General features: G+C 36.4%; 1 protein-coding gene across 1 annotated transcript in view; it reads left to right on the top strand.

Annotated features, from left to right (window-relative positions):
• The window catches only part of LOC142353120 (uncharacterized), a 95,787-nt gene that overhangs the window by 31,559 nt on the left and 40,177 nt on the right, over nt 1–24,051 (top strand). The window contains exons 10-13 of the mRNA XM_075405327.1: nt 1–202; nt 16,305–16,534; nt 16,838–16,990; nt 19,273–19,542. The exon at nt 1–202 is cut by the window's left edge and continues 162 nt beyond it. Coding sequence (XP_075261442.1) covers nt 1–202; nt 16,305–16,534; nt 16,838–16,990; nt 19,273–19,542 — 855 coding nt within the window. The remainder of the gene's footprint in view (nt 203–16,304; nt 16,535–16,837; nt 16,991–19,272; nt 19,543–24,051) is intronic.

Below are 24,051 nucleotides of genomic sequence, written 5' to 3'. Positions count from 1 at the left end.
TGGTAGAGTTAGAACAAATGCATAACAGTGACCAGGTGGACTTGAACAACAATAGTGTCATGATTGCCAAAGTGAGTAAAGAACGCCAGAACAGACCTGATTTGAGACCTGGCACGTCATACAGAGCACGCCAGAGGAGTGCTGCTCGAGACAATAATGATCATGGTGACGAAACCTCTGTCCAAACTCGGAAAATTGGAAGGTAAGGCTGCTTTGGTTGTAATTGACAACTACCATCAAAATAAGTTGGACTTCTTGACGATGGAAAACTGAAAAAAAATCATAAATTGGTGGGTGCTTCAACTCACTGAACTTCGTATTATCCGATATTCTATCTGTTCCTAATCAAGTCTGGCAATCTGATTTTGTGCAGTTTACTTTACTTTTCTCGCTATTTTGCGTCTGTAGTTAATTGCTCTCAAACGAAGTTTGTAGAAATTTTATTAGTCCTGTGGTCTTATGCGATTTTTCGCCAATTTTTCGTCTTACCCTTTTAACTTTTCAAAAACGGGATAAACAGGTAAAACTGATAAGCATTAAGTGGCTGAGATGCTCTCTTAGAGCCGTACGCCCTACTAGTTTCTAGGTATGAGGTTCATCGATACTGTGTTCAGGAGTCAATTTCATGGAGTGAAGCGCGCTTCCTAATCTTAAAAGCCCCCGCAGCCCAACTTTCCCCTCGTTCACCCTCCTCCACCTGATTTGGACCAGCCCGCCACTCCGCTCAGCCCTCTAATGCTAGCAGCCTTAAGGGCCAGTTGGCTGCAATTTTACCGAAGACAATAGCTCGCCTACTGTTTGAGAGCGATTCGCCCGACGTTAGTCCGTTATGTTTACTGTTTAATAGCCGCCCTCATCTTCTCAGCCGGCTATTATAGCGCTCCTATTTTTTTTACTTCGTCGAATAAAAAAATGTTTCGCTTTACCTCATTTTGCCGCCTTTTCAACATTTCGCGTGAAATCTTTTCTAGGCTTCTCTAGGACTTCTCTAGGCTAGTTTCTCTCTTCTCTCATTCTGCTAAAAGTGATTTTGAACATCAGTTGCTCAGCAAAGCAATTCAAAATGAACAGAGTCAGTATAAAAAATTGAAGTCAGAAATAGAAACGGGATAAACCCATAAAGCCCAATTTTAGATGCCCGCTATTTGAACGTCGGTCCTATAAGTATTAGTTACCTCTCTCTAATGCTTATTGTTATTGATAGTAGCCCCTGTAGCCTCTCTCTAAGAAACAGAAGTATGTTCAACTACGAAATGCCATCAAAATAAATCGGACTTAAAAAATGTTTTTGTACGAAAATCTTTTTTTTTCAATATCTTCTGTTATTTCAATCCCAGTCATGCTTATTGGAATCAACGGCGGCTATTTTCCGGCAATCTGCCGGGTATGTTTAATCTGTTGATTACATTTCTGCGTATTGTGTCCTTAGTAATAGCCGCCCTGATCTCTCAGCCTCTATTATAGTCTTCTAATTTTTGCGACTCGAAGAGCATTATTGGAGAAGTATCTTTTTATATCAATTTTATTGGAGGGGTGTGAAACACGAAATATAATGCGTACAAAATGGGAGTGGTTTGCTGGTTCAACAAAATTTGAGTGTAGGGAAAAGTTATTGGTGTTTTTCCATACCACTGTTTTCAAGAGAAAAATTGCTGTGTGGAAAATGTCTGTAACCGAGAAAAATTCTTTGTTCACGCGCGGCTTGAGGTTTGAATATGCTATATTGTTAATTGCTCTCACGCATAGTTTGTAGCATTTATATTAGTCATATGGTCTTTTTGTGCAATTTTTCGCTTGACTGATTTTTCTCTTACCCCTTCGAACTTTTCGTCCTTCATAACCGGATAAACAGGTTTATTAGAGCCTTACGCCTTGCTAGTGTTTTCGTACTCGATTCAGCAAACGTGATTTGAGGAGACAATTTCATGGTGCGACTTCAAAGTTTGACCTACTCCTTTAGTCACCCCCCACCCTCAAAGACTCACCGTCCGCCATCCCCCACTTGAACCCCCCATCGTCCAACCCTACCCCATCCTCCATCGCTTGACCCCACCCCCCTGCACACACGCACATACACAACTATTGACCCTTCAACTCCGCTCACCGCCCGCTATTGCTACCGTCTTTAAGCCCCAGCTGTTTACTGCCGGAGCCAGGCGCTTTCGGGTCCTTTGAACGTTAGTCGATTATTTTTTCACAAATCTGAATCAATAGTGTTTCAAGTTTTTGATTTATTAGTCTGAGTTTTATGTTAATTTGAATGAGCTTTTGTACGCTACTTAAGCTCTTTGAGGCCCGAGTTTTTGCGCCCATAAATTCTAAGCTACACTAAATTAAATTGCCATCCGTGTTCGAGAGCAATTCGACCGATGTTTTTAGGTTTATGTTTAAAGAAAGGTTTTTCGATGTGCACTTTTTTATATGAAATAATTAATTTTTCCTGTATTTTTTTAAGTTCAATTGGTTATTGATTATAATTTAAAACAAAAATTTTCGTCAGTTTCATTATGGAATAATTTACTGAAAGAGTGTTGTTTTGAAAGAGTAGATTCTTCGAGTTGATTCCAGAATTCTTCTGGGCATGTTTTATTAATTCGTCAAAAAACAATTTGTTTCGCTTTATCTCATTTTGCATCCATTTCAACTTTTTGCGAGAAATCTTTTTGATTTCTCTAGGCTAGTTGACTCTTCTCTCAGACTAAAAGAAACGTATTTTAGATGCCTGGTATTTCAACTTTGTTGTAATCAGTCTCAGTTTCGTTGTCAATCTTTTTGGTATTGATACTAATTTCTGTACCATCTCTTGAAGCAACAGGAGTATCTCAACTAAGAAATTCAATCAAAATAGCTTGCAAAATTATTTTTGTTTTTTTTTTCAATCTCAATGGATTTATGAGAATCAATGGTGGCTATTTTCCGGCAATCTGTCATGTTTGTTTGTTGTTTTACTTATTTTTTATTATACCCGATTTTTGAACTTTGAGTTTCAACTTTGTAAGTTTGAGTTTCGAATTCACAATGAAGGCTGAAGGTTAATTTGACTCTTTTCTCTAATTGCAGGGTTCAAGGGCTCTAACCGACAACTTGCATTTGAATTGATGTACTGTCTTAAAACAAAACAAATAGCTTTGCAACTGCTTCATTTTTCAAGAAACTTTTTTTTGCAAAATCCAATAATAGTTTAAATAAATACGCCAGAAGTCTTTAAGTCTTAAAATTGGAATTCATTTGACTGGTGTGTTAAACCGCTTTCAAATATATGCACAGTAGCTTCAACACAAAATTTTATTTGATTTTTTATTAATTTTTGCCAAGTAATCTTCGCTGGTGGAGAAAACGTATAGCAGTTGCATTTGATATTTATTTGGCTGTAATCTAATCTGAATTGGCCAAAGGCGACTGTTCAAAAACTAAGCTGTGATAGTGCCACTATTTTTCTAATAACTGTATATAAAAAATCCTATAGATCAATTTTAATCCAGCGAGTACTGCAGCGCTTTACCAGGAAATTAATCTCGCTTTGAACACGGTTAACAGAGAACAGTGAAGTAGTTAAAGCGTGACAAGTAAAATTGGATTCAAAATGGGAAGCACGCCCTCGTTAGAATTGGGTTCAGCTAATAAACCAGAAGACCTAGCAAGTCAGGAATATTTTGTTCGCAATGTTGTTACAAGAGCTCAGCCAAGACCTGTTACCTATTATTACATGTACCCAAGTAAGCCTGCTTCGACAGTTTTACCAAAGATGAGTTTGCTGGGCGATACCTCAGCTGAAGGACGCAATTTACACACCAGTTCAACTTGTACGAGGTTAGACGAGTTGATGGTTATTCCATGGATTTTTAGAGAACATTTTGTCTTTGGGGTTTGATTTTGATTACAGCTGTCATGTCGGCTTTGATCTGGCTAATTTTTTGTTGGTCAAATATGATTTCTTTGTACGTATTGTCCAAATCACCATGTCGAAATTTAATAGCAATTATGATAGTTCTGCTGGCTAATTTTGCGATTTTTTTAATACCGGTTTTTGCTCTGATAGTTTTTCGTCTGACCATTTGACTTTTCGCCCTCAGAAATGGGATAAACAAGTAACACCCGGAGGGCATAAAGTCTCTAAGCAGTTTTAATCAACACATGTTGCGATAACAGCAGTTAAATAAACTGCCAGTGTAATAAATTTTAATGCCCGATCAACACTGGAAAAACACTTCAGCATTAGACTACGAATTTCTCACACTCTTTTCTCGCCACTGTTACTAAGTAAACAGTGGCGAGAAAAGAGTGTGAGAAACTCGTAGTCTAATTGATGGAAACAATTTGATAAACTTGTAGTCTAAAAAAACGTTTGTGGTGCGTGTTGTGTGTGTGTGGCGTGGGTGGCGTATGTGCGGTGTGTGTGTGTGTGTGTGTGTGTGTGTGTGTGTGTGTGTGTGTGTGTGTGTGTGTGTGTGGTGTGCTGGTGAGTGTGTTATCTGTGGTGTGTGTGTGTGTGTGTGTGTGTGTATGCGTGCGTGTAAGTGGGTGTGTTTGTGGTGTGTGTGAGTGTGGTGTGCTGGTGAGTGTGTGGTGTGTTATCTGTGGTGTGTAAGTGTGTGTGTGCTTGTGTGTGTGTGTGTGTGCTTGTGTGTGTGTGCGTGCGTGTGTGTTTGTTTGTGTGTGTGTGTGTGGGGGGTGGGTGCTTGCGTACGTGTGTGAGTGCGTGAGCGTGCGTGTGTGTGTGTGTTTGTGTATGTGTGTCTAAGTGTGTGTGCGTGTGTATGTCTGTGCGTGTGTGCGTGCGTGAACGTGCGCTTGTGTCTCTGTGTTTGTAAGTGTGTGTTTGTGTGTGTGTAAGTGTGTGTGCGCGCGTGTGTACTTGGGTGCATGTGTACGTGTGTGCGTGTGTGTGTCTGTCTCTGTGTGTGTTTGTTTGTGTGCGTGTGTCTGTATATGTTTGTGTGTGTATGCGTGCGTGTGGGTGGGTGTGTGTGTATGTGTGTGGGAGAGGGGGGTTGCATGAGGGCAAAACGAATAACAGATCCAAAGAAATATCACTTACCTTTGAAAGTGTAATTGTCCACAAAAATAATGAGAAACCAATGAAACTTTGTTCAATTTTGAAATGATCGCAGGTGTTGATTAAAAAAAATTATCACACGGTTGTTATCGCCTTCGAAGTTATCATAACACCTCGGCTTCGCCTCGGAGTTTGATAACTTCTCGGTGGCGATAACAATCGTGTGATAATATTCTTTGAAGTGTGCAACTCACCGACGCTGAGCAACTCATCTGAGAAGACATAAAATCATCGTATGAGGGTTAGCGTTACCCGCCACTCGAACAGCTAGCTCTTTGGGAAGCCAACCGCTCGACAGTCGTTTGAGAGCAATTGCCCCAACTTTATTCGGTTAAGTTTATAAAATTTGGGAGGTATTTGTTATCAGTTTTAAGTTTTCAGAATCTGATGGAAAATTATCCTATGCAAGTAACAAGAGTCAAGAGGAATTTGAGCTGATTAAGCAGAATCGCAGTTGATGAGCAAGGTTTTCACGGATATAAAAGTCACCAAAATTCAGTCATTTGATAGCTTGAATTCTCTCGACGTGTTTAATATTGCAAAAAATGTCTGCAAAGGATGCTACCGATCGAATTTCTTCTTCCTATGATTTTTGCCGCTTCCATTATGCAAAAACTCATTAAAAATTAGCAGCAATTTTTTATTTAATCTTCCAGTTTTTTTTTAAATTGTTGATAATTGGATACTTTTTGATTCCTATTGCATAATTCGAGGCCCTGACCGAGTTCTCACTTTCTCCTTTGTTTCAGATTTTTTAAAGTCTTTAATGGCATCAATGCAATTTTTGATTTTCGCAGCGTTCAACTAAGATCAGTTTTTTGAAATTATTGAAAATCCTTATTTTCAACCGATGTTGTTGGTATTGCTCACAAATTTGGCTGGGGCAGTCTTTGATTGGGTAGAAATAGTCCTCGTTTATCTTAATCATTTATCCAAAATTTCTAAGAAATAGGCAGCTTTAAAGTTTTTTAGTTTTAATGATAGTTTATTCTCTAACTCTACTCTGACAAAGTTTTCTGCTCCGTAATTATTAAATGTTTGATTATTTTCTTAAATTAATGCCTAGCAACTTGCTTTTGTCTTTGATTCAGTTCCGTCTCGTTTTTTCTCACAATTTTAGCTGAATATACGACTTGGTCTTTGCGGCGAATTAATCAAAACTTCTTTTTTATGTACCAGATGTGAGATCAGTTGTTATTAGGACTTATTTTTATCATTAAGGTGCGATCTCCTCTTATATATTTGTTTTTACTTCAACTGGTAGAGGGCGTGACAAGTTTCAGCTTAGCACACAAAACGTTTTCAAATATAGTGTTAATTGCGTTTTGCACAAAGTTTGAAGCAATTATTGTTAACTTGTGTGGCGTTTTAGGCTCGAAAAGTCGAAAAGAAGTATTGGAGAAATTTTGTACACCAATTTGATTTGCGTGAATTTCAAACAAGAATTGAACTGCGTTAAAAACTTTGAGTGGTTCCATTGTCAAACAAAATTGGGGAGTGGAGGGAGAATAGTTGTTTTTTTGTTCATGATTTTTCTATTGAGTGGGAAGGTGAGGTGTGCAATAATTTTCTGTAGGTGAGAGCGAGTCTTCGATGCATTTTTTGTTTTTATTTTTTTCGGTCACGAGATTTGACTACGCCGTATAAATATTTAACGTTTTTCATGGCGTTTTCAAGCTATTGGTAATTGATCAATTTTATCCTAATTTCGAGATTTTTCAGCTATTTTGCGGGGTTTTCGACTAATTAAGCAGTTTAATTTCCTTGCCTTTATAGTGCAATGAAAAGAAGCATTTTGATCAAAGGGTTTTTTAGATCGAAATTATTGTTTTTATTGAGAAATATGAGAAAAAATAAGGAAAGTTTCTACTATTGTGTCCTTTCGATATTCCTGTACAATTAAAGAAGCCTGTGAACCTATTATACTTTACCTATTGCTGTGTAGGCCTTTTTTCATGAATTATTTCAAGGTATTCGTTTTAGTTGCACCTGTATTATATAAAGAAGTATTTGAGTTTTTAATAGCCGCCCTCATCTTCTCAACCGGCTATTATAGTGCTCCTAATTTTTACAATTCAAAGAAGCTGAATTGTATTGGGGGGCTGAGTTTTTTTTGAAGATGTGTTCACACATTTTTTAATGACTTTGATCTTTCAAATCGGGATAACCAAGTAAAGCCCAGCGGGACTAAGTTTCATTAGAGGCCCAATATGGAAGTTAGCAGTCCTTCAAGTGTTTAGAATGGTGCAGTTTCTGGGATGGCCTCAATTTAAGATCAAACGGTCATCTTAAGGAGTTTTTGGGCTCAAAATGGTGCAATTATTCATGTTTTTTGTGATTTTTTTTTAGTTTTTTGTTTGATTAGACTTAGGTTGAATTTTTTAATAGTTGATGAAGGCCTTTTGCGAGAAAAAATTACTCGTTATGACCATTTTATGAGCCATATGTTTTGGTACCACAAACACAAACGCAAAATGATACTAATTTTTAAAAAAATTTTTTCAAGTTTTTTGAAAATTTTTTGTCATTTTTTGAGTTTTTCCAGCTTCAGGGGCCAGGGAATCTCCTTTACGGTTTGATAATAGGGCACTGTATAGTTTTTAGCAATAATGGATTGGTTTTCAACAATTTATCGTCTCGAATTTTTGCATTTTTTTTTGATAAAATCTGCAATTTTTTTAAGGATTCCTAAAGTCAATTTTTGATAATTGTCCATTCTTATGTGCCAGGAAACATATTCCCCGGTCTAAAAAAGTTACTGCATGGTTGTTATTTTCATTGGATTTGTTTTCAACAATCTAACTTTTCGAAATTTAAAAATTTGCATTTTCAAAACATTTGTCTTTTGTTCAGTTTTTCTTGCCTAAGTAGCGAGATAATCTGATACAGGGTTTGATATTATGTTAATAATTAGGTGCTAGGGGGCAATTGAATGGTTTTCAACATTTTAAAAGAACGAATTTCGATTTTTTGAAATTTGAAATTTTTTATAAAAATTATTGCCTATATATCTTTGAACCAATAAATTTTTTAAGGCTTGGAATTGGGTTACTGGATAGCCTCCAGAGACACAGAAATGATTCTTAAGATGTTATTATCACAATTTTCAGCATCATTTCCTTAAAATTTGCAATTAATTTCATTTTGTTAAAAAAGTTTTGGTTATTTTCGAGTTAATCGATCTTCAAGGGCCAATGAATTTTTTCAGGCCTTGCAGATATAATAGTGCAGCATTTTTAGAAACAAAAATTGGTTTTGAACATATTTTTGAAATAGGTATTTTTAAACGGGTCAAATTTTGCCTTAGGGGGAAAGCTTCAAAGTTTTAGCAATGATTATATTTTTGTTTAGTGTGTTTGATTGTTTGTTTCTCAAATTTCTGAGATGATTTTGTTTGTTTTGGCTGGCATTGTTCAATTAATCTGCTGGTCCGGAAGAGTACTTCTAAGTTTTTCATTCAGTTCTTTGAATTGTTTTCCAGGACTTGTCCTGCTATGTTTTTTTTACAATTCTAAAAATTTGAATTGTATTGGGGCGCTGTATTTTTTTTAAGATCTTTTTACACATTTTCATGATTTTTGAAGTCAAATCGGAGTAGTGATTTTGGTCACGCCGCAACAGGAAGTGGTGTTGCGGCGCGAAAGTTTTTCGCCCTAATTTTGTAGTAGAGTCAGAAAACGCTGTTTGAACGAAAATTCGCTTTCTCGCTAGTGGTTTTTTTTCACATGCGGCAATTTCACTTTGATTTTTACTGTTTTTTTTTCATTTTTTGGATCGAATTTTTTTCTAAATGATTTTCTAAATCCATTCATAGTTCATTCTAGGCCTCGTTTTTGTTTGAACGAAAATTCTTTTTCTGGCTTGTATTTTTTGCTCACATGCGGAATTTTGACATTGATTTTCTGTTTTTTTATTCTTTTTGATCTGATTTTTTAGAGATGGTTTTCCCTATTCTTTAATAGTCCTTTCTAGGTCTAGTTTTTTTTAGTCAGTGAAAATTCTTTGAATTGTTCGTCATGGCTTGTCCTGCTATGTTTTTTTTTACTTCGTCGAACAAAAAAATGTTTCGCTTTACCTCATTTTGCCGCTTTTTCAACATTTTGTGTGAAATCTTTTTGACTGCTCTAGGCTATCTTCTTTCTTCTCTCATTCTGCTAAAAGTGATTTTGAACATCAGTTGCTCAGCAAATCAATTCAAACTGAACAGAGTCAGTATAAAAAATTGAAGTCAGAAATAGAAACGGGATAAACCCATAAAGCCCAATTTTAGATGCCCGCTATTTCAACGTCGTTCCTATAAGTATTAGTTACCTCTCTCTAATGCTTATTGGTATTGATAGTAGCCCCTGCAGCCTCTCTCTAAGAAACAGAAGTATGTTCAACTGCAAAATGCCATCAAAAGAAATCGGACTTAAAAAATGTTTTCGTACAAAAATCTTTTTTTTTCAATATCTATTCTTTCAATCCCAATCATGCTTATTGGAATCAGCGGCGGCTATTTTCCGGCAATCTGCTGGATATGTTCTATTTATTTTACTATTTAGCTTTCTTTTGTGTGTTTAATTTTATGATTATGCATTTTCTGATTTTTATACATTGTAACCGCAGCCCCAAAGTTTTGTTGATTTTGCCCTGTTAAATCAAGGGATAATTTTTAAATTGATTTAGTTCTTGTCGGTTTTACAGGGTTTCTCGAGGGCTTTGCATTTGCTTGCTTGATTATTGTCAATGGTGATTTTTCTTCACGTTTGTTTCTACAAAAACCAGGTTTCTTCAAAAATTCTGTTTCTGCGTGACGTACTTGACTCTCACAATGACCTCTCTCAAAGTGCTTCCTGCTTACTTTGATTAAAGGAGACAAGGTCAACTATCAAAGCTATCGCAGCTAAATTTTGGCAATGTGCCAGCTATGTTCTGATCTTTATGGTTAATCACAAATGGTTTCTAGTTTTCTTGTGGCTCTGTTTTTGTTTATGCAAAACTTTCGCTTGACAGTGTTGAGTTTTCAGTTTGAACATTCTTTGGCTCGCTTGAATGGTTCAACTTGACATTCCGTCTTCAAAAACGGGATAAATTGATAGCGTCCCCGTGCCTTAAGTGTCTCTGAGCAGCCCTCTTAGAACTCAAAGACAAAGGCTCTCTTTTTGCTAAGCTCTAATTGGCTCGGCGAAATTGTTGAATTGCTTGATTTACATGGTTAAAAGGGGCGAAAACGGCCCCCTCCTTCGCCCATTTTACCCCCACCTCACATTTTTTTCTCGCCCTCTAAGGCTAGCTTTGCCTGCTTAAGCTAGCTACAGTGAAGCCCTGTTGTTCGAGAGCAATGCGTCTTGAAGTGGTCGGCTATGCTAAAAGCTGTCATTCTTTGGGCTTCATCGTTTTCCCTGTTTTTTTTCTCAGGATACTTCAACTTTTGAGCTATTGAGACCTGTAATTGAATATCTTAAGTATGTATAGCAGTTTCTCTTTGTTCTTCTCAAACTTTTTTAAATGGTTTTTGATGTGCCTTAAATCTTAGTAATTTATCACAGTCTCTCGAGAACAGCTGGCTTCGTGGTGCCAGTTTTTAAAAGCAAAGCTCGGCCTTTTATGTCCTCTACTGCCTTAAATTTGTTCAATTTACGGTCAATTGTAAAACTTAACTGGATTTGAAGAAATGATTTTCATCTATTTCAAATTGCATCAAAAGAACCTTGAGCAAGTTTCGGTTGCTTTTGTGATTTCAATTTATATTTCAAAGCTTTTTTCTACAGATCTATTTTGCTACCAACTAGCAAGTCTTTTCTGCTGGTTTTTTGCTAATTTAGTGGCTACTTTCATTTCTGGCAGCTGTGCACGCGTCGTCAATTTCTTTTTTTTGTCACATGAACTTTGATATGAACTTCTTGAGCTGAAGCGACTGTATGTGTATAATAGCACTGTCTGAAAAGCTGCTCGACTGGCTGCGGTACTTGAGCTTCGATATCATTTCTCACTCCTGACTAAATTATGCGTGAAGAATTCTCAATTATACACTATGGTCGAGTTGAATAAACAGTTTTTCAAGTATAAGCAATCTGTCGTGCTGTCAATTAGTTCAGTATATATTTTTGTAATTTTTTGTATTTTCTGCTTTGGTATTTTTGAACATAAAACAATGCGTGAACTCGAGAACAATTTGATCAAAATTAATCCGCTTTTTCTCCAAAAGCTTTTGCGTGGCTTCCTTTAATGTTTGTTTTCTTTGTTTACGTAATAGATAAAAGACGGCTTTCAATTGTTGTTACGTGTTTTATTTTGTTAAATTGTGTTTTTATTCCTCCCACTTTTTTATGAAGTGGATGTCCAACAACGTAGTTGATAAACAGTCTTTTAGAAAGACACAAACAAGTAAACACAGCTTTGCAATCGATAATGAGAGCGCTGGTTTCGGACACACCATTTCATACTTTAGTTGCCTTATTTGAGGGAATTTGTTCAAGGCTGATTGAATTTTTTCTCTCTTTACCGGAAAAAATGTACGACCTTTCGAGTTTCGAATTCGTGTGATGAAATTTAGTTTGGAATAAAATTTATATCCAATTTTCTGTAAATATTTATCCAGCTTTTACTAATTACTATTCGTTGCGGCTTTGCGGGGAAAAACAGAGAACTTGTCTTAAATTGTTTGATGGAGATTTTTGACTTTCGAGAACGTTAATTGGTTGTGTTAATCATGGCCCTGAGAAGGAGAAAGCGATGTCTTAAGAAGAAAAAGTTGAGTTTTCAAGAGAAAGAAACTGAAATTAGTGTCTCGTGTTCTTTACCACCCCTGCAGTTTACTTATCCGGCTGAAGTTTACAAATCTGGTCTCTCATCTGCTCGCAATTTTAGTACAATGTGGCAACCGGCTTCTGAAACTTTTGAGTACCTGGAAAAGTTAGTCAATATCGTTTCGCAATTTGGTGTTCTTACGAAAAAAAAGTAGAGTAGGAGTAAAATTTTCGGACAGATTTAGATTTTTAACGGCTTTCAAACAAAGTTTGTAGCAATTATTGTATTCTAAATGATTAATAGCTCTCCAAGAGAAGCAATTATTGTAAACGTGTCTTTTTTATGCAAAATATTCGCTCGACCGTTTTTTGACTTTTCAGAGTGACTTTTACGCCATTTACTTTTTGCGTTTTGCGTGATCTAAAATTCTCCCTCAATCACAATGTCAAGCAGTTGAACTCAATTGGCGGCAATTGATTACTTAAAGTCAATGGTAAGTGCGCCGAAATTGGTGTCATTTTTCACTTTAAATCTTAATAGTATTAACCTCTGAAAATAACATTCAAAATAATAACCTCCAATGAAGTTATTCGAAGCCCCCTAGTGACTTTCTTAGTCGCATTTAGGCTACACCCCCCCTCAGACACACACACACACACACAAGTAGGTGGCAATTGATTAGAGCTCCCACTGGTCATTCGAGAGCAATTCTTCCTGCGTTAGTTGGTTATGTTCTTTTAGGCGCTCTCCTTTTTACAATTGAAAGAATTTGAATTGTATTGGGGCGCTGTCTTTTTTTAAGATCTGTTCGCACATTTTCATGATTTTTGAAGTCAAATTGGATAAGTGATTTTGGTCACGCCGAAACAGGAAGTGGAGCGAAAAAGCGAGTGGTTTTGTGGCGTGAAAATTTTCCGCTCTAATTTTAAAGTAGAGTGAGAAAACGGTGTTTGAACAAAAGTTCGCTAGTAGTTTTTTGTTCACATGCGGCAATTTCGATTTGATTTTTGCTTTTTTCAATTTTTTGTATTGGATTTTTTTAAATTTCTTGTCAATCCAGTCATAGTCCGTTCTAGGTCTAATTTTCTGTTTAGTAAATGAAAATTCTTTTGAATGTACGTCAGGACTTGTCCTGCTACGTTTTTTTATTTCCCTTTACCTTATGATCTCGTTTTTCGTTTTACACAGATCACGATTTCACGTTTGAATTCTGACTTACCTTACTCACTGTTTCAACTGAATGTTTTTAAAATCCATTCACTAAATGAATTAAGCAAGATAAGAGAGGAAAACGGGTCAAAAGAGAAAATTCATAACATACGGGATAAACCGATAAAACCAGGTAATTAAGTCCTTGAGAATTAGGTCATCAAAGTTCATTAGAGTATTTGCTAGCTGACATTGGTATTAAGCTTATTAGCTTTCAGTTTAGAAGCTGAATTAGGTATAGTTTTAGAATCCAACCGAAACTGCACATCGAATTAGAACACCTTTTGACACTGAAAAAATAGAAAAAAAATTTGGTCATTTTATATTTCTTTTTCTGTTTCAATCCCGATGTGCATCACATTTTCCATTTATCCCGATTTTCCTGCAATCTGCCGGCTCTGTTTCTGATAGGAAATTTTGCAATTATGTTTTATCGTTTCGTGCCGATCTTTTCTGCTTTAGCCTGTTGAGCGTTCAACTGATTCATACTTTTTCCTTCTCTTATAGGTTTGAAAATTTAGCAAGATTTTGTTAGCTAATGTGGGATCAAATGCCACATGCCTGGAACGTCTTCTCTGTTACCTACTGGTTTGCATTGTTATAAATTTGTCGTAATTGTTGTGCTTTATGCTTTAAATGCTCTATAATTTTTTGTCTTAATTGACGTTTTGAGTTTATCGTCCCTAACTCATTCAGCATTAAGGGATATAAAGTATATCGTTGAGATTTTGAGGCAACTGAAATCAGTTGGGGCATTTAACTTCAAAAAATGAGCAATAGTGCGCCGATATTAAATCGGTAGCTCATTTTCATTACTCGAAGAGGGGTGCTGTCACTTTTCCTGCTGTGCCTTGTAGTCCGTATACCGAAACTCTCCGATAACCAAATTTTGAAAATAATGCATTGATAAAACGTCAGTTTTAGCTTGCAATCATGATAACTATCTAGAGCCCCTTGACACCCCTAATTGCATTGACGCAAACTCTCGCAATGAGAGGCGAGTTCTTAATCCAAATTTAGTCAACATTGAAACGAAAAAAGACTTTTTATAGCTGCGAAGCTGTAAGCTGAGCGAAACTATATTGCGGTGCTCTTGGTTTTTTTACAATTCAAAAAATTTGAATTGTATTGGGGCACTGTCTTTTTTTTTAAGATCTGTTCACACATTTTCATGATTTTTGAAGTCAAATTGGAGTAGTGATTTTAGTCACGCCGAAACAGGAAATGGAGCGAAAAAGCGAGTGGTTTTGCGGCGTGAATTTTTTTCGCTCTAATTTTAAAGTAGAGTGAGAAAACGGTGTTTGAACAAAAATTTGGTTTCTCGGAAGTGGTTTTTGTTCACATGCGGCAATTTCACTCTGATTTTTACTGTTTTTTTTTTTCGTTTTTTTTGGATCGGATTTTTTTGTAAGTGGTTTTCCCAATCCATTCACAGCTCATTCTAGACCTAGTTTTTTTTGTTCGAATTAAATTTACATTTCTCGCTAGTGTTTTTTTTGTTCACATGCGGCATTTTGACATTGATTTTCTGTTTTTTCTTATTTTTATCTGATATAAAATGATTTTCTTAATTCACTCATAGTCCATTCTAGGTCTAGTTTTTGTGTTTAATCAATGAAAATTCTTTGAATTGTACGTCAGGACGTGTCCTGCTATGTTTTTTGTTTCGTCCTCTGACGCTCTTTTTTCGTTTTACATTTGTTCACACAGCAAAGCTGAAAAATTCAAATTTTCTGAATGACTTCTTCCTCTCACTAACGGCATTTGCGCGCGTGACGTCATTTCTCACTCGCTTTAGCAGAAGTTTTTAGGTTATTTGCGTGATTAGATTTTGATCTTACGTGACTTACCTCACTCAATAAAATGACTTTTGCACTTTAAAACTTAAGTTTTGCACTTTAAGTTTAGTTTGAATATGTTTAAGGTCAAAGGAACTCATATGTGCAATAAAGGTCCCTAATAAGGGGCGTCTTTGGAATGAATTTTAACAAGCTTTATTAATTTATCGCTGAATTTTTTAGCCTAGTTTTTTGAGCGGCGTCGTTTTTTTTTCAATTTAGATCCTCATCTGTTTCTATCTCTATTATATGGCACGCAGGTCTATTCTTTCGCAGCTATTCCGGCAATCTGCCGGCTATGTTCGTAATTTCAGTACGTCCTTGTCCCACCCAATGGGCGGCGAGACGTGAAACCAACTACAAACTGGTTTTGGTCATGATGATCATGCTTAAACATGTTTTTGGCAATGAGGGGGCAATTGGGCGGGCTACACGTTGAAAATGTGTCCCGATGAACAATTTTGTGTGTTCATTATTTGAACTGTTGAGAATTTTTCGTTCGTGGTTTTTAGAAAGGTCCTTCAAAATTTTTTCATGCTTCATAAGATAAGCAAGTTATAAGTAGTATAATCGGCCTAACATCTAGAAACAAACTTAATTTCTTCCACTTTCCAAAAATATGTCTTTGAAAACGATTGCTGTTTTCGACGCTTTTCTGCGTTTTGGCGCGTAGTGGCAGTTATATTAGTGATTACTCTTCAAAGTAATTGGCGAATAGTACTTGTCATAAATCACAACCAATTTTATCAGCAAGGCATGTGTTGTAATCAACGCAGTTTGGTATAGAATTAAAAGTACGTATAACCAGATAGTTCAATTGTTTCTCATGTACTATTCGTGACCTGTTGTTTTTGCCTCTTTTCACCGTCAATCAGTTGGCTATGCCGCTGTGTTTTTGGCCGGTGTTGTAAGCTGATACATCCGTAAGTGGTTTGCACTCTTTGAACAGATGTAATTTTTCTAACCAGTTTTTGACAAATGGCAAACGCTCTTCGCAAACAAACCAAACCATGCGTGCTGCTACGCCTGTCGATCAGTGCCTGAAAAAAAAACGTTCTACTTTTACAGGTAAAAAGACCAAGGTGATGCAGTCTATTGCTGCTGCATGCATATGTTGACTTGCAAATGTGTATGAACTGACGCAAACAAATTTTTAATCAGCACGTAGATAAAGGCTGGAGCCTGAGAATTGACCAATATTCTCAAAATTTCAATTGTTATGTGTGCAGTGTATGAACAGCAACTACCTCAAAGATGTCTGAATGTTTCAACGGAAAATTTGAAATCGTTAGCGCAAGAAATTGCTGATCTGGTTCGTGAACTATTAAAACGACGTTTGATGTCGTTAGTAATGATGGGGGGGGGTGTTGGGGGGTCTGTCGCTCACTTTTTGAGACATTTGCACCAAAACTCCTGCTCCAATCGGGATTCGAACCTACGCCTCCCTTTTATCAGTACTGTCGTTATAGGTCTGAATCGCTGAGACATCCAAACGAACGGGCAGCTCAGCAACAGCATAGCAGACGCACAGGTGAAAGAGGACCATACTCTGTTGCGAATCACAGGAGTGTCTCACAGTCCAAAAACAACTCGAAATCTCAACATCAACAGCAGAATCTTCGTACAGGTGTTGGACATGCAGGCTCATCGTCTAAGTCCAAGCTCAGTTTTAGTCGCAGTTCCCACATTTCAATATCGGGTTTGTTTACGAACCTATTTGTACCGCTATAAGATGAATTTTAAAAACTGAAAGAATTGAGTAAACGATGACTTGGTTTCTTTTATTCTACCTGAGTGTAGATTTCGCCCTATTGTGAAGCACCTGAAATCAAATGTATATGAAACCTTGTTTCCGGACTCATCTTGTGCGATTCTTACTTCCCGCAATTTTAATATCTGGCAGTTTATATAGAAAAATCTGACATTTTTGAAGCTGGCTTAGCAGAAATCTGGCATTTTAAAGTTTGCACATGCATGTTTTGAAATCCGATTGAATGTTTAGGCGAAGGTGAAGATGATGACGGGGCTTCCTTTCACACCGAAGATGGTGATGCAGAAGATGATGCTGACTATGATGATGGAGATGAGGTGGAGGGTGAGGATTTGGAAGATGATGGGGCGGAATTCATGGACGACGAGATGAACTCACTGGATGGTATGTATTTGATCCACTTTCATGGATATCAGTATTTAATTAATACACACAGTGCAAGAAATTATAAAATGATATTTGTCGTGGTCTCAAGCTCGTATAACAAGAATCTGTTAAATTTTCTTATTGAATTCCAAATGTACCTAAATGTACTAAAAAAAAGCCTGAATGTATATAAAAACGTATTTATAGAGCGTATCAATATGAAAATTCGCGGATCCGTCTGGGAAGAGATTAACTGATATCGGTTAATATACTTTATAGGTTAAACACGTTTTCCCCTTGCCTTATCTAACAAGTACTTGTGGAGTTTGTTCCACATAACCGATTGTTCTCCCTACCTGAGAACGTGTCATTGAAAGCTGCTGGAATCCGTTGTTATATATCTTTAATAGGCGCGAAGCGATAATGAGGCTATTATTGGTTTCATTTTTTTGGTTTTTTAATTCGTCGTCTTACTTTTGTTATGACCATTTGATCACGCTCTAAGAAGTAGAAGTACTATTTTCCTAGATGAATTCTACCACTCGGCAACTTTGTTTGTTTTCGTGACGTTTTTTTTACTGCATTCTGTAGAGGTTAATGCTGTGATAAATTTAATCATTTATGACTTAACTCATTTACAAAATGACTTCTGCATTCACGTATTAATTCTAAATATAGGATGTAAACTCTAAATTGAATAGAGATTAGCCAAACTTGGTAATTATACGGCTGTATTACTTAAAATACATCAGTGATTGAATTTTAATATAAGAAAAAGGATAGTTTGAAATCAGAGTCATATTATAGCCGCAATTTCTCTTGTCTTGGTGATTTTGTTAACTATGTGTCTCAACAGTCTATTTCATGGCTATTTTCCGGCAATCGGTCTATTTCATGGCTATTTTCCGGTTTAAAATTATCTCAATTATTTGCTTTAACTCGTAATATTCTTATCATTTCTTTGTCGTTTCAAGATTTGAAAGTTACTTAGCCAAATTTTCTATTGATAACAGAGATTTTTGTTTTAGGTGTATATTCTTGCAAAAAAGAACTCGTTTAATTTTTTTCTTACGGTCTGCAAACAAGTCGGTCCTGCCATGTTTACTCAAATTAATGGTAGAAATTGTTATTGGAAACTGAAGAAATTTTGTTTTCAGTCATATGCTTTGTCTGTGATTTGTGCTTGTTCTCAAACGAATAATGAATAATTTGGACAAATGTCCAATAAATGAAGTATTTTTCAGGTTTTTTAACTTTTTCATCTTCAAATTTCAGTCATTTATTTTAATTGCTCTCAAACGAAGTTTGTAGCAATTATATTAGTCCTTTCGGTCTTTTTTATTCGATTTTTCGCTTGACCGATTTTTCATCTGACCCATATGACTTTTCGTCCTCAAAAACGAGATAAAAGGTAGCGCCCAGTGGGCATTAAGTGCTCTTAGAGCCTTTCAGCTCACTAGTCTACTAGTCTCCAAGTATGTGATTCACAGAAACTGTTTTGGAGACTTATACTTATGGTGGGAAGGGCAGTTCTTAGAGGTTGACCCCCTCCCACACCACCCCCCCCCCCATACACACACAGCCCCCTCTCACTCCCCATCCCCACCCTTGCACATCGTTCAGGCCGTAATGGGCCCGTTCTGCCGAAAGCAACCTCCCACCGTGCCCCCCCCCCCCACTGTTGCCCCACACCCCCACTGTTGCCCCCCATCACCCCCCCCCCGCTGCGCTCACCTCCAGCCCCTTCAATTAAGCTAAAGCTAGCCTCACTAAAGTGTGGCTAGCGACTGACGAAGCCAACCGCTCGCCGGTTGTTTGAGAGCAATTCGCCCGACGTTAGTTGGTTATGTTCTTATTGTTTCGGCCTAGTGTAGCATTTTGTTTCCACGCTCAAAATTTTAATGAGTGATATAATATTGCTGCTCATTTTAGTGTTTGTTTGCTGGCGTTTCTATGAATTACTTTCGGAATCTAGTTGTGGTGTCTTTTGAGACGTGACGCTCAAATGAAGCATTTTGCTAGGGTCTAGTCTCGGGAGCATTTTTTGGCTATCGTTAACTATATATTTTTCGATGTAATGGAACCGTGTTTTTTTTGGACGGCTGATATGGGGAGAAAAAAATTTTAGATTCGTAATTTTTTGTTGTGTGAGAATTGCGGGTGTGTTAATGTGTCATCTAAAAGTAAACTCTCACGTTTCCACGATTTGCAAATCATTGTCTCTTTGACGCGACGAAAACAATCATCTTAAATTAAGTCAGCAAGATAATTAAGATTTTGAAATAAATTTTGTATCCTAGATGACGATGCTTCACTGAGTACCGGTCGTCTCTCAGCTTGTAGCAGTTACAGCAATCTCTCTGCTCGAGGGGGAGGAGATAGAGACAGTGATGCTGATGAAGACGATGAAACAGAGGGAACTAATAGTCGTACAGCTGTGACGTCACGCAGCCGGACTGTCTCGGCTCTGGCTCTTGAGCCTAATGAGGATGGACAGTTGCCAGCTCTATGGCCTTCATTATTCAAATTTATTCCACCGACTATTTATTTTCACCTCAAAACCGAAAAAGGTTTGTGACCGCGTTTTGGTATAAATCTTAATAAGGATGTTAAAAACCGCCCGTGTAATTTTGTCCAACAGAACAAAAATTTTGAATGGAGCATCATTATATACCGAGAGATGTCTGTGACTGTCATGAACTTACCTTATAGACTCGTATCGACAATTAATGCAATTCAAGTATTAAAAACATTTTAGACACCTATTTACAATCTTTATCAGTACTCTGACGAAACAGACATAGCGCTAATAGTGCTCTAATAAATTTAAGAGGAGTAATTCTAGAAGAGTACAAAGACAAATATCAAATTTTCTCATCGAAACTTGGTTGCTTTAGTTGAGAGTACAATTTTTTCAAGTATTTGTCTATGTAGACTTAACAGTTATAATTTGGGTATTCGTTGGGCATGCACTTCCAAATTCCTTGTCTCTGGAAAAATTAATTATTGGGGAGTTGATTTTTTCTAAATACTTTTTTCAAAGTTAGATATTTTGGACAGCGACAAGTTTTACTTATTATATATAGTGAACTAATCGCTTATTAAACAGAAAATTCTGCATTTAGCGTAGTTTGTGGCACAGTACGGAGATTATGTAAAAAATGAAACCAGATGTTGAGTCACAGTCAGTGCTGTAGACAAAATCATATCTTTCTGAAAGCAGTTATTATCTCAATGGTTTGTTTTCACGAACTTTTAGTATTTCAACATTAACGCTAAATTCTTATAAGATTGTAAACAAGCAAACTCTAAAAAGTTTTATACTTATGAAAAGGTTAACGTTTTTTCACTAAAACTTTGGTTCTGAAATTTGCCCACCCTTCGGTTCTTCTGTGTTGAAATTAAAAATTGGTTTTGAATCCTTCGCTCGACTTTGTTCTCACCAAAAAGTTCGATTTAGTAAAGAGTTTTGATGCAATGTTTTCCCCGATAACTACCTTTGCTTTGCTCATTGTCTAAGACAATTGGAGAACTTCTTTTAATGTCTCTTTGATAATTGTCGTGATTCATTTCAACTGGGCTTCGCCTTGTCTCAACTCGATCCAGTATAAATTTCTCTAACTATTGCCTAGAATGTGTTCAATAGACTCTGCCAGCCTCTCCAATGGCTTCATTTAGGCTATCCGTTTTTGAACCTTTGACATTTTCATCACGTGTTTCGTTTTACTTAGGTCACGGTTGACTTTAACGGTTGATTCCTGACTTAACTCACTCGTTGTTTCAACTGAATGGAATTTAGAAATAATCCACTGAATTTGAAATAAAAAGTAACGGATAAACGAAGAAAGCCAGGCTATTAAAACTCAATGTGAAGACTAAAGCATTAAACTATCAAGGTTCCTTAGAGTAACTGCTGGTGTTTCACTTAGTGTTTAATAGCCGCACAGCGATAGCTGGGGCTATTATTGGCCTTTTCTTGGTTTTTAATAGCCGTCCTCATCTTCTCAGCATGCTATTATAGCGCTCCTATTTTTTTTACAATTCAAAGAATTTGAATTGTATTGGGGCGCTGTCTTTTTTACAATTCAAAGAATTTGAATTGTATTGGGGCGCTGTCTTTTTTTTTTAAGATCTGTTCACACATTTTCATGATTTTTGAAGTCAAATTGGAGTAGTGATTTTGGTCACGCCGAAACAGGAAATGGAGCGAAAAAGCGAGTGGTTTTGCGGCGTGATTTTTTTTCGCTCTAATTTTAAAGTGCGAAAATGGTGTTTGAGCAAAAATTCGGTTTCTCGGTAGTGGTTTTTTGTTCACATGCGGCAATTTCACTCTGATTTTTACCGTTTTTCGATTTTCTGGATCGTATTTTTTTCTAAATGGTTTTCCCAATCCATTCACAGCTCATTCTAGGCCTAGTTTTTTGTTTGAATTAAATTTTCATTTCTCGCTAGTGGTTTTTTGGTCACATGCGGCATTTTGACATTGATTTTTTGATTTTTTTTTCTTATTTTTTGATCTGATTTTTTTAAAAATGGTTTTCTCAATTCACTCATAGTCCATTCTAGGTCTAGTTTTTCTGTTTAGTCAATGAAAATTCTTTGAATTGTACGTCAGGACTTGTCCTGCTATGTTTTTTTTTTAAGATCTGTTCACACATTTTCATGATTTTTGAAGTCAAATCGGAGTAGTGATTTTGGACACGCCGAAACAGGAAATGGAGCGAAAAAGCGAGTGGTTTTGCGGCGTGGATTTTTTTCGCTCTAATTTTAAAGTAGAGTGCGAAAATGGTGTTTGAACAGAAATTCGGTTTCTCGGTAGTGGTTTTTTGTTCACGTGCGGCAATTTCACTCTTATTTTTACTGTTTTTTCGATTTTTTGGATCCGATTTTTTTCTAAACGGTTTTCCCAATCCATTCACAGCTCATTCTAGGCCTAGTTTTTTGTTTGAATTAAATTTTCATTTCTCGCTAGTGGTTTTTTTTGTTCACATGCGGCATTTTGACATTGATTTTTTGTTTTTTTTCTTATTTTTCGATCTGATTTTCTAAAATGGTTTTCTCAATTCACTCATAGTCCATTCTAGGTCTAGTTTTTCTGTTTAGTCAATGAAAATTCTTAGAATTGTACGTCAGGACTTGTCCTGCTATGTTTTTTTACTTCGTCGAATAAAAAAATGTTTCGCTTTACCTCATTTTGCCGCTTTTTCAACATTTTGCTTGATATCTTTTTGACTTCTCTAGGCTAGTTTCTCTCTTCTCTCATTCTGCTAATAGTGATTTTGAACATCAGTTGCTCAGCAACGCAATTCAAAACGAAGAGAGTCAGTGTAAAAAATTGATGTCAGAAGTAGAAACGGGATAAACCCATAAAGCCCAATTTTAGATGCCCGGTATTTGAATGTCGTTCCTATAAGTCTTAGTTGCCATCTCTAATGCTTATTGGTACTGATAGTAGCCCCTGTAGCCTCTCTCTAAGAAACAGAAGTACTTTATGTTCAATTACGAAATGGCATCAAAATAAATCGGACTTAAAAAATGTTTTTGTACAAAAATCTTTTTTTTTCAATATCTTCTATTCTTTCAATCCCAATCATGCTTATTGGAATCAACGGTGGCTATTTTCCGGCAATCTGCCGGGTATGTTTTTACAATTCAAAGAATTTGAATTGTATTGGGGTGCTGTCTTTTTTTTAAGATCTCTTCACACATTTTCATGATTTTTGAAGTCAAATTGGAGTAGTGATTTTGGTCACGCCGAAGCAGGAAATGGAGCGAAAAAGCGAGTGGTTTTGCGGCGTGAAGTTTTTTCGCTCTAATTTTAAAGTAGAGTAAGAATACGGTGTTTGAACAAAAATTCGCTTTATCGGTAGTGGTTTTTTGTTCACATGCGGCAATTTCACTTTGATTTTTACTGGTTTTTTTTCGATTTTTTGGATCGGATTTTTTTCTAAATGGTTTTTCAAATCCATTCATAGTCCGTTCTAGGTCTAGTTTTCTGTTTAGTCAATGAAAATTCTTTGAATTGTACGTCAGGACTTGTCCTGCTATGTTTTTTTATTTCGTCGTCATGATTTTTGTTACGACCATATGACGTCACAGCCACTTTTTGTTCATTCGTTCATGCAATTTCAACTGATTTGCATGTGTGACGTCATTTTTCGCGCTGAGTGGAGCAATTTTTTTTGTTCATGCGCGTGATGAAATTTTTGGTCACACTTGACTTACCTCACTCTCAAAAATGACTTCCTCAATTTGAAATTGACTTTTATTTACTTTAGTTCAAAGAGATAAGGTCAAATGGGTGTGTGTCACTTCAAATGAAGGTTATTTGAGATCAGCTAATAGAGGCAGCAATAACTTATACAGATTTTTAAATCAAAATATAACATATCGGCCTTCAACGAAAAGACGAATTTTTTTGGTCTGTCTTTTTTACTGTTTTTTTTAGACTGCCGATCTACGAATCTATTGCGGCTATTTTTTGGCAATCTGCCAGCTATGTTTAACTCATGTTCTCCAATTTAGAGGCTGATTTCACCATTTTTCTTATCTATTGAAACCGCAGAAGAAATTGGAACACTTTTGAGACTTAGATAATATTAGTTTGTCGTCGACTTTTTCTTTATTTTCTAACGCGCCGGTCAGATGTGCCAACGGTTGCTATTTTCGGGGAATTTGCCGGCTCTGTTTATTAATCAGGAACAAGATTGATTTAGCGAGTTTATGATTTAAAAGAGTTCAAAACAATCTCGGATAAAAAATATTGTTTCTTTGTACAGTCAACCAGGTGAAATTGTGAAATCTGATCATGATGCACGTATGTATAATAAACTGACCAGAATTTTTATATTCACCCAATTATTGTACACTCTTGTAAATTTTTGCACACACTTTTTGAATCTTTTGAGCAAGTTGAATTTTTATGATAGCACATTCTTGTCTAGCACACAGATTGTTCTACTACAAGTAAACACGCAAACGATATTGATGCGTTATGATCCAAATTTATTATCTTTATCTTTGCATTGGAAAGTACATGTACTTGTCAGATGGCCCAGATTCACTCTAGCATAAATTTT

This window comes from Convolutriloba macropyga, chromosome 14, assembly GCF_964194025.1.
Source record: "Convolutriloba macropyga chromosome 14, txConMacr16.3, whole genome shotgun sequence".
NCBI lineage: Eukaryota > Metazoa > Xenacoelomorpha > Acoela > Convolutidae > Convolutriloba > Convolutriloba macropyga.
This window is presented reverse-complemented; position numbering and strand designations above follow the sequence as displayed.